Source organism: Phyllostomus hastatus, unplaced genomic scaffold (genome assembly GCF_019186645.2).
Source record: "Phyllostomus hastatus isolate PE091 unplaced genomic scaffold, TTU_PhHast_1.1 phas_contig_5, whole genome shotgun sequence".
Taxonomy (NCBI): Eukaryota; Metazoa; Chordata; class Mammalia; order Chiroptera; family Phyllostomidae; genus Phyllostomus; species Phyllostomus hastatus.
Genome location: NW_025333897.1, coordinates 3925195 through 3936679, shown reverse-complemented (window position 1 = coordinate 3936679; position 11485 = coordinate 3925195). Strand labels below are relative to the sequence as shown.

The 11485-nt window shown below is 47.8% G+C and overlaps 1 protein-coding gene across 1 annotated transcript in view; it reads left to right on the top strand.

The window, feature by feature from the left end:
• The first annotated feature begins 5292 nt into the window (after positions 1-5292).
• RHPN2 (rhophilin Rho GTPase binding protein 2) overlaps positions 5293-11485 on the top strand; it is a 52245-nt gene continuing 46052 nt past the window's right edge. The window contains exon 1 of the mRNA XM_045846725.1: positions 5293-5423. Within this exon, the coding sequence (XP_045702681.1) occupies positions 5355-5423 (69 nt within the window). The 5' untranslated portion in view covers positions 5293-5354. The remainder of the gene's footprint in view (positions 5424-11485) is intronic.

The window sequence follows — 11485 nt, the reverse complement described above, 5'->3', positions numbered from 1 at the left end:
TCAGTTTGGCTCAAATAAACTCATAAAAATTCCTACAAGTTTGGATGTTGCTTACATTGATAGATTACTCATGCAAACTTAATAAGATGTTAGGACAAGTCAGCCATTATTTTAAGTTACTGTTTTTGCTAACAAATGTATAAGCTTAGGTAGAATTAAAGTATTCTAAAAAAATTATTTAATTTAGAGAGCAAAAGTGAGGGGGAAAGAGAGAGAAAAAAAACATTGATTTATTGTTCCACTTATTTATACCTTCATTGGTTGATTCTTGTATGTGCCCCTGACTGGGGATTGAACCTGCAACCTTGACATATTGGGATGATGATCTAACCACCTGATCTACCCTGCCAGGGCCAGAATTAAAGTATTATATATCATGTTGATACCTCTGAAGACATGTCTGTTTTTGTGAAATCAACAAACTAAATTAGCTTTAATTTTGAATATTTTTCCTAAGTCATATGAACATGAGAATCATTTAGCTTAGTTTTTATATTTCTGAGAAGTTTAGAATACCCAATCCTTAATTTAGATAAGCACTTATTTGTTTTTAAGCCAAACAAATAGAACTCTTTTATAAATTAGCTATACCATCTAGCGATGGAAAATACCACACATAACACACACACATACATGCAGTCACATATGAACATACAAACAGATGCAAACAAGAGATCTCACAGGTTTCTGTAAAAGTGGGATTTGTCCAAATGACGTTTCTCTGCCCTCCCACCCTGTTTATTTATTTATTTATTTGTTTGTTTGTTTATTTTTGAAGATTTCATTTCTTTATTTTTAGAGAGAAGGGAAAGGAGGGAGAAAGAGCAGGAGAGAAACATCCATCCATTGCCTCTAGCATGCTCCCAGCTGGGGAGTGAATTGGGACTTGGCCTGCCATCCAGGCCTGTGCCCTGACAGGGAATTGAACTGGTGACCTTTTGGTTGGCCAGTCAGGGCCCCCACACTCTTTTTAAAAACAAAAATTATCTTTCCGAAATTTGCAGTTAAAAAGAGCCTGGATGAGAGTATCAGATATTTATATCTCGAAGTCACAGGGAAAGAAATTCAAGCTCCTCCTCCTAAAAGGATTTCGAGATGAAGAGGGGAGGTTTAGAGATGGTGAAAGGCCCCATGCTCCTCTGTGGCGCCATATAGCTTTAATTTCTAAGAATTTTTTTCATAAAAATTGCAAAATTGTATCTGTTATGTCAACAGTAAAAATTTAAATACAAAATCACGTCTATAGTTTACAATAAATTTCATTCACTTAAGGATTACCTTGTAATTTCTGCTTTTAATTTGGTAAATTTTAACAGATTCTCCAAGAGAGGGTGCATGTCAGGCCACTTCCCTGTTAACTCCAAAACAAAGGCCAAAGTAAGGAGGCAATAGGTATTAATTCGAGAGCCAGAATACCTATCGAATCAGTGAACACTGATTCAGACAGAAACCCCAATACTGCTTCAATTAGAAGGGAAAGTAGGGGGTGTTTATGAGGAAGGGAAGGGGAAGAATTACATCAATAGAAGGAAAGCACTTGCATAGGTGCGGATAAGCTAACGTAGTGATCCAATTCTAAAGAATGTTTTTAATCTTCAGTTCCTAGTCATGGTATTTGCTTTCCTGTTATCTCTGCAAACAGTTGTTTGGAATACAATGGCTCTTTAGGGCCAGTCCAAAGGTTATTTTGCCCAGTTTTAACATTTGGACAGTCTGAGGAGATGCGCAAGGCAGTTCCTCTGGGATGGCACCTCCGACTCCGTTTTAAAGTGGCTCCATTTATACTATTTTTCACACCCCAGAGAAGCCAGTGCTTCTATTGTCAAAAAAAAAAAAAAAAGTCTTAGGAGGTGAGACTTGCATTTTATTTGGAGGAAATTTGTCCCTGGACAGTCAGTTGCTGGCCTCAGCCAGGTGGGAACAGAGCAGCTTGACAAAATAGTTGTTTGCAGTTGAGATTTTAACCTTTGCCCATCTTAGGAAATCCCACCCCACTTTTTTGTTAGGGAGACAGGGGCTTGTTGGTGTGCTTGTAGCACATGCCACCAACCGGGGTGACAGGGAGATTAGATGTTACTCTCCAGCAGCAGCTGTCATGCTTTCCATTTGTTTAGTTTATTATTTTTTAAATTAAGTTTTAAATTTTTATTTATTAATTTGAGCGAGAGCGAGCAAAAGAAAAGAGAGAGAAATGAAGGGACAACGAGAGACAGAAGCATCAATTTGTTTTTCTGCTTATTTACACATTCGTTAGTTGATCCTTGTAAGTGCTCTACTCTGGAATTGAACCCGCAATGTTGGTGTATAAACGACATTCTAACTAACTGAGCTACCCAGCCAGGGCTTATTTTATTTTATTTTTTTATTTTAGCAGCTTCCATTCATGATCACAGCAGGATCAGAGATATGAGGTCAGGCCGTGGGTTCCCCTGCAAAGAACCAGAAGAATGTCTAGTCCGGCATGGCCCAAGCAGTGACACGTGACTCACAAAGTCAGGAGAGGCCTGGTGGGACTCAGGGAAGAACTCCCGTTCTTCCAAAGATGCTCCGAAGCTAGTCTTAGAGTAGACTGACATGTCTGTTACATTATGTATGCTTCCTTCTCTTGGTCTCCCTTTTTAATCAAAGGAGCAGTTCAAGAAGGCAATGGTGTCAGTCTAGATTAACAGATTTTGGTTTGCATTGTATTAACTTTTTCCCCTTTTTTAAATTGATTTTAAAAGTGGGAGAGAGGGAGAAACATCAATTTGTTGTCCCGTTTGTTTATGCATTCATTGGTTGATTCTTGTATGTGCCTTGATTCAAGATGGAACTCCCAAACTTAGAGTATTGAGAGGATAATCTAAACCAACTGACCACTCGGCCAGCACCATCACTATATTAACTTTTATGTGTATCTACCTATATGGCAAAGTGCTGCTTGTTTTGTGCTTATGGCTTTGTTGTCTTTTAAAATAGCGTTTGTGCCTTTACTGGGTAGCTCAGTTGCTTAGAGCGTCATCCTCATGAGCCAAGATTGCAGGCTTGATCCCAGTTAGAACACTTAAATAAATGAAACAGTAAACCAATGTTTCTCTTTCTGTTTCTGTCTCTCTTGCTCTCTTTCTCTCCCACACTCCCTCCCTTCCTCTAACTCTAATACCAATAAAATAAAAAATAAAAAAGTGTTTAAAGTGAGCAAGTTTAAAGATGATTAAATCAATAACAATACATGCGACACATACACATATGAGACAAATTGTAAAAGTGATTGGAGCTTCAAGATGGCAGATGAAAACATATGAAGCTGACAGGAAACGATCACAGCAGGATCGTTTGAAAACTGGAGTCAGCATGCCCGAATGAAAACTGACCACAGTCGCAGAGGAGTGTGCCATCGGCCACTTCACTCTCCGAGCCTTAGTCTTCTCAAATTAAGATTATTTAGTCCACTTACTTGCAGAAGGGTCTTGAGAATGAAACATTACATCTATAAATATTCTGGCTGGAGTAGAATTCCCATTGATAATTTTATTAGTAGCAATAGTAGTAAGTAGTACTACAAATGTACATTAAATACACAAACACTAACAGAAACTGTTGAGCAAAAAGAAGGTTTTAAGTAAATTTATGATTTTGTGTTGGGCCGCAGGCCACCGGTGGAGTCGCGGTTTGGACACCTCTTTGACCCACCCACCCAGGATCCCCAAAACGGAAACAACTAATTTTAACTCCCAACCCCAGGGCTGGTACTTTTACAGGGCAATGGATCAGTTATAGAATGACTGACATGATGAAATTAACTTGATATTTTTGACCCTAAGAGAGAAGGGAAGTTTTTGCATCTGCTAGAGTTTCCCCATTCGCTTGTCCCCGCGCTGAGCTGGTTAAAGCTCTCCAGGTTCTTTCTTAGAATTAAGACAGTTCTTTCCAGAAACGCCTTTTCTTGCGCAGCACCTCAGAGTTGGCAGTGACAGGTAGATTTTTTTTTGACATTTACTTGGTTGCTGGTTCTTGGCTGTTGCTATTATTTATTTCAAAACTTTCAAACAACTCCTAATGCACCTCCTTTTTAAATGTTATATATATATTTTGCTTACACTATTACAGATGTCCCCGTTTTTCTCCTCCCCCCTTTATTTTTTAAGAGAAGTAAACGTTTGGCTTGTTTTAAAATTAAGTTGTTTTGTTCTACCTGTGGTATCTACAGCGACCGCCAAACGCAGAGGCAACTGCACAAAGGCGTCCATGGGTTGGGGGAAGGGTTTTGTGACTGCAGCACGGCTCCCAGGAGGGGCATGGCTCCCCTGGCCCGGAGCTTCTGGCTCGAGCCCAGGGCTGTGGGACCCTGTTCTGTCAGGTATCTGTCCCCGAGACTATCGGTGAGTCGTGTGGGGGTGGGGTGGAGTGGGAGGGCGCGTGAGAGAGGAATGGGAACCCCGTCCCCGGAGTCCCCCTTTGGCTAAATCAGGCGCGTCTCTTCACCCGGCTAGGAGCTTTAACACGCACTTGCGTCGTAGTACTTTCGACCAGCCAGGCAGACGGCGACCCCAGCCCCATTTTGCAGTTGAAAAAACTGAGGTTTTGAGTGGTGGTTAAGAAAAGCGCTGAAGGACATCCGCCGAGTCTCTCGAGCACAAAACCCCTTCTGGGGATCCATCCCTTCGTGGGCACACCCCGTCTCCCAGAGCCGTCTGCATCTCCCAGCCGATCCACCAGTCTCTGAAGTGGGGATGGGGACAGGGAGTTGACCGCCGCACCAACGTATTTGAGTCACCCGTCCCAGAACCTCGGTGGTGCAGGCAACACTCCCTCAGCGTCGCGGACTCGGCCCTCGGGTCCCTTCCGTCGGCAAGCTGTTCCGGACCGCTCAGCCAGAGCCCAGCGCTCCAGCAGCGCCCTCGACTTGGTGTTGGGTTTCATCACTGCCCTCTGGATCCTGCGCTCCTCCGCGGAGGAGCCGCGCGACTTTACAGTGCTCCCTGCCTCTGCCCCACGGCTCTAGAAGACGGGCCGGGTCCCTAGCCTAGCCTAGCCGCAGACCACCCCGCCCCGCCCCTGAAACGCGGGGCGGATAGAGACGCTACGCCCAAACTAGGTCCCCGAGGCTTGGAGAGGGAGAGCTGGGAGCGCAGGGGTCCCAGCTCTCCGCGCGGCACGCCATCCGCCTGGGGCACCGGGTCGGCCTCGCCAATCAGGAGCCGGGGCGGGGCAGGGGGTGTGGCCTCGGCTGGCCAGGCCCGGTCTCTAGGGCTAGTGGCCTGGGCCCGGGCGGGGCTGGAGGTGCGGCCACGAGGGCGGGGCGGGTCAGGGCGCCCTCTGCGGCCGGAGCGGCTGCCCGGCGTCAGTCTGCTCTCGGTGCCCAAACCGTCAGCATGACTGACGCTTTGCTGCCCGCGGCCCCCCAGCCTCTGGAGAAAGAGAACGACGGCTACTTTCGGAAGGTTGGTGGCTTCGGGCTGGCGGCGAGCTGCGGGGTGCGGGCTGCGGGCTGCAGGCTGCGGGCTGCGGGCTGCAAGCTGCCGGCTGCAGACCTCCTTTCCCCCTGGCGATGGAGGGGGCTGGGGGCGTGAGGCTGGGTCGACCAGGCCAGAGCTGGAGGGAGCCTGCTGGCCTGGGGCGCCCCAGGGAGGAGGCTCGAGTGAGGCAGCCGCTTACCCTGCCGCCTAGAGCAGGTGGCTTCCGGGGCTGGGAGGGTCGCCTGGGGCGGCCCCGCGCAGGTGCGGGCGGTGGACGGGCCGGGAGGGTGCGCCTGGGGAAGGGACCCGGTCCTGCGCAGCGCTGCAGGTTAGGTCCCGAGCGCTTGGCGGGGCCACGGCTGGAGATAGAAGAACCATCCCGGGGGTCGGGGGGCGGGTGGTGGAGGTTGGCGGTCTTCTTTTGCCTCTAGAATGCTTCCAGTATCCGTTTCTTTGATTGTTTAGAGGGCAGGAAAGAGCTGCTGGTGGGAGGTGACCTCGGGCGTCATTCCCCTCCCCAAGTCGCCTGGGGCGTGAGCGCGGTAAACGAGTGATTTATTTGGTTGTTGGAGAAACCCGGGACGAGTGAGGGCTTCGCGGGAACTTGGCTTCTCCAGCAGACTCTCGGTACACACACAGGCCTCTCGCCCTGGAGATACCAGTCCACAGCCCAGTCCCTCAAAAAACAACCCAAGCCTGCGGAGCGGGGCTGGGGGTGGGGGTGGGGCGCTCGGGTGCCCGCAGGTGGCAAGGTTTGGGCTATAAAGATGCTTTTTGAGGCTGGAGTCACAGTGACTCCTTCCACCCTTCCTGCAGGTCCCTGAGAGTCTAAAAATAGCCTTTGGAGCTTGGCCAGGTTTGACTGGATGGGTTGACTGTAATTGCTTTTTTATTTTTAATAAGATACATGACCGAAAGTGTAATTATAAATAGGGAAGTGAAACTGTTTCCACAGAACAATCGATTCTTAATTGTTAAAAGCCTAATGATCCAGTGGTGAATGGACTTGGCATCTTCCTTCATTTTCCTGGTGAGGCTTTTGCTCTCTGCTGAGGAGCAGTGGCCCCAGGGGATGGTGGGGACTGGAGGGAAATCTGAAAACAGGTAAGGACACATTGGAGAAAAAATTTTTAAGTGAATTGCTTTTAGCATTAAAAAAAAGTAGTTTCAAGGTATATTTAAGCTCAAAGATGTCATTATGGAATTACAAGATTATAACTTCTAATTATGTGTGGCATTTGGGACAGAGGATCACAGGCCACAGAATTACAGAAGGAGGCAGGGCCTGGGAATCACTAGATCTTGTTCCTAGGGCCTCAGAGCCTGACTGCCACCCCCACAAAATTGCTCTGTAGCCTCCAGCAAGTTGCTCCCTATTTCTGGGACTTCATATCCTCCCTCGATTGTTTCTCTGAACCAGCGGAGACCTGAACCAGAGTACCTTCTGGGGAAATGACCAAGGGAGGAGCAGAAGAGATGGAGAACACCCGTGAGGGTGATGTTCCCAAGTCTTCCAGAACGGGTTGTCTGGCGGGAGGATGTGCACAGGAAGGAGGTGATGGCCAGCGAACCCTGAAAGGATGCGGAGTTGAATGTTTTTAGATGCAGTTTCTGTGGTGGTGGGTAAGAGAGTAATGGGTGCGAACTAAGATGAATCACTGGTTTACAATGAGAAGCATCTTTTTGCAAAGGAGGCCTTGTAATGATTATTGTGCTACATCATACAAGTCCAAAGAATGTTCTTTGTATGAGGAAATAAAAGGTGCCGACGTTGTGCCCTTCCTGATCTGTGATAGGAGCTCGTTGACCTGAAACAAATGCTCCTTTGAATGAAAGGTAGAGAAGGGTGAAGAGGGGGAGATAGAGCGCATCAGGTAGAGTGAAGGGCATGGACAAAGGCCTGGAATTGTGAACGCTTGTGATGTGGAGGGGTAAGTGCTTCCTGGATACACAGGAAGAGAGCTGGGGATCCATCAAAGTGTTTAATGCAGGAAGAGTTATGTGAGATTCACGTCACAGAAGATAACTTTGACAGCTAAGTTGTTGACAGGCAGGGTATTGAGAGGCAATGGTGGAGCCAGGCAGGGAGGAATTAGAGTTGGGAACCTAGGGGTTAGCCCCCTGTGATCTCCATTTTCTCTACCCTTCCTACTCTGATACATGGACTATTGATGACTTTTCAGTCAGTTATATAAAGTGCTGTTTATACCACTTTGTGGCAAAGTGCCTCACCACCCATCCTGCCTACTAGCTTGCACCCCTACCTCAGACCAGAGGCAGTGATCCCAGTGAGGAGGCTGAAATGAGGACCTGAACAACAGCAGTGTCTGCAGGGAAGGGAAGAACTGATGGACGGGATATGGTTGGGAGGTGGTGCTGACAGGAATCCAAAGTATTTCCTTAGGTGTCTGAGTGGATGGTCATGTGCCTCACTGACATGGGGGACCACGGAGGTGGGTGTGGGAGCAGGTGGAATTAAGGCCCCCATATGGTGGTCCCAGGAGGAGTTCACTCCATGGACCTGGTGGCCCTGAGAGCACCCTGGGTGGAGATGTGACTTTGGGGGGGGGCACCAGTGTAGAATATTGTGAAAAAGGACCCAAGACAGAAGGGAATAGTACCTCCACTTAAGAGACAGTCAGAGACATGGGAGGCAAGCCAGGAGGGTGGCCACAGCTTGGAGGAAGCTGAGAGAAGAGAGTCTTCATTTTTACTTATTTATTTTATTCTCTTCCAAGGACTTTTTTTTTTTTTAATTGCTTTCAGAGAGAGAGGAAGTGGGGTGGGAGGAGACAAAGAGAAAGAAACATCCAGTACACGCCCTGACTGGGGATCAAACCCCAAACCTAGGTATGTGCTCAGACTAGGTATTGAACCTACAACCCTTTGGTTTAGGGGGCAGTGCTCCAACCAAATGAGCCACACTGGTCAGGGACTGGTTAGGGCAGAAGAGAGTCTTTTTAGTGGAAAGGTGAGGTTGACAAGTCAGAAGACTTAAGTCTTTTAGGATTTAGGGTTTAGATCTTTGGGGGTTGATGGTAAATGAGTGAATGGAGATTTGGGACCAAAAATTTGTGTGGCAGTTGCAGGGGCAAAAGGGCAGAGAAGATAGCTGTTGGAGGGAGATGGGGTTAGAGAAGAGAGAAGAAGGCAGGTTTGTTTTAGAATGAGGAAGTCTAGAGCCTTTTTAAAGCTGAAGATGAAAACGTTTGCGTGGGCTGGGTTTGCTGAAGATTCAAGGGGTAGAAGAGAAGCTGTGGGGGGGAACCAGGAGGAAAGTGGGGAGGCCAGGATTGGAAATAGCTGCCACATTTTAGCCGGGTGAGCCAGCCAGGAATGGTGAGGATCCTTCAGGCTGGAGGTGCAGCCAGAGCATCACATAGCTCTTCCCCAAGCAGGCTCCCCTATCCTGTCTTTGGACTTTTGGGATTTTGCCCACCTTTACAGGACCAAATTAGTTTCTACTAAATTTGAGCTTCTCTTTCATCCTGCTATCTTTATCCTACCTTCCCTCCCCTTCCTCTTTTCTTGAAAATGCCATTCTAGCCCTGTCTGGTGTGGCTCAGTGGATAGAGCACTGGCCTGTGAACCAAAGGTTTGCTGGTTTGATTCCCAGTCAGGGCACATGCCTGGGTTGTGGGCCAGGTCCCCAGTAGGGGGTGCGTGAGGGACAACCACATATTGATGTTTCTCTCCCTCTCTTTCTCCTTCTCTTCCCTGCTCTCTAAAAATAAATAAATAAAATCTTTAGAAGAAAAAAGAAAACAAAAATGCCATTCTGCTCCATTCTTTCCAAAAGCATTTATTAAAGGACAGCTCTGAGCCTGATTGTTGTCAGGTACTGGGGTGCACTAGACCCTGACTCAGTACGGGCCCTCTTCGCATTGGACCTCATGTCCTGCGGTGCTGAGCAGTCATGGGAGTTGGTATTTTGTCTGATAGCTGGGCCCATGCTTGGACAGGAACCGCCTTTTTTGCTTTAGTCCAGAAAGCAAAAAACGGGGAGTGGGGGGCAGTCCACAGTCCATATCTACAGCTTCAGGTTCATTTTGTGTGACTTGTATATACAATGAAGACTCAATGCCTAGAAGTCCACTGTGTTTGTTGGCTGGGCCTGGTCCCTGAATATGTGAGACAATCATTGGCAGAAAGGGAAGCCCACTGGTAAGTCAGGGTCTTCTTGGGTTGTGCATGAAACCAAGGACGCAAACACAACTTAGCCCCAGGTCTGGCACGGGCACCCCCCAGTACAGACCCTGGCATCCTGGGCTGACAGCATGGGGGTCTCTGGATTAAAAATAAAACACTGGTTTATCGCGATGTTTCCCTTTTCTCTGGTTTCTCAGGTTTTTTTTTTTTTCTCTCTTTCTCTATGGTAATGTTTACATGAAACCACAGCTTTGTAAGATTAGCACTACAAATTACTTTCCTAAAAGAATGACCAGTGGAAATGGAACTGCTTTTCCCCAGATTTCTGTGCTCATCTTAATGAAAGTCTTGGAAGAATGTGTGTTCTGGCCTGTAGTGAATGCAGAGTAATGCAGGCTTCCAACACACTGCATCTTGAGAGCAGGTCCCGTCTCCAGGGCTCTCCAGGTGTTGCGGTCCTAAAACCTGAAGTAAAACCTACTTGGTTTTTGGCCAAAAAAAAAAAACCTAGAGAAAGCCAGTTGCCCGGGACTGATGAAAGGGCCTAACCGAAAGGGTTTAGCACTGTTTGGAAGAAGAGAGTCAGCACAAGTGCGGCATTGTGCATCCTTATCTCTGCCTCTGCATCCTCGGGGAATGCTAATGACCCAAAATGAATTTAGTTCCATTGTTTTTACTCAAGAGCTGGAGGAGAAGTTGTTTCTTGTTCGCAGAACCTCCTGGCTGGACAGGGCCCCTAGGTTCACAGTGTCCTGGTTTATGGCCACTGTTTACTCTGTGCCTCCTGGAGCCTCCAGCACAGAAGGCAGGAGATTTTTTTTTCAAACCCAGAAGCTTCTAGTTCTTTCCCTGCACCATTCATCTTAGTGGGGTGTAGTTTCATGTGATACACGTGTGTGGGGAAGTCTGCTGGGCCGATCCGCAAGGCATAGGTCATGGGGGCTCGTTAGCTCTGGCTTTACTGGGTGGGGATGATGTCCCTCCAGGTATTTGGACCCATCACCTTGGAGCATTGAATTTTTTCCTGTGGGGAGGGGAGGGAGGAAAGAGGATGTGACGGATTGTGATGCTGTCTTCTCCCTACCCTAGACCCCGCATGGTCAGAGACAAGTCCTAAAGCCCAGACTGCATGCACCCAGGCTGACCATGGTGACGGTCTGCCTAGCTGCACTGGTGCTCACCGACAGCCCAGAGGTGTGTTTGACAAATACCTTCTCACAATGTGGGATCCTGGCCAGGAGGGGTCCCCTGGCAGAAACAGAATTTTCATGGTGACTCAGAGGAGAGTCAACCTGATGAGCTGTAACACTGTAAATGTCCCATGCTTCCTGGGGCTATTTGGACCTATTCCAAGACACCACCTGATGAGACCGAGCATTGGCTTTAGGCTGATCACCACTTCCTCATTTGGCTCAGGTACTAGAGTCTTGTGACACAAAGCCTATGTTGGAGGTGGCCACAGAGGACAGTGAAACTGCAGGTGTAGCCCAGCCAGAGGACCGAGTCTCTGTCACAGCAGACAGCAAGGAGTGCCAGCAGGAGTGTGGTCTCCAGCTTGTAGCCCCAGACAGGGAGAGAGATGCAAGCCCTTCTAATCTGGTCAGACCCAGAGCTCACTATGGCCATTGGTCCTCAGAAAGCCCCAGGGTTCAAACTGGGTTGTAAGAAGGAAAAAGGGCAGGTGATCGAAAGCCACTTAAGAAGTAGTTATCTGTAAAAGTAACAAATAGCTGTAGAAAAGGTCACTATGGAAGTGTACAAAACACACATCCAGCCCCCACCCCACCCCACCCTACCCCACACAGTCACCCTCCCTCTAGATCAGAACTGTTAGCTGTTGGTGACTATTGGTTGAAGTAAACAGGTCATTAGTCCAGTCTGATTCATGGAAATTTTAG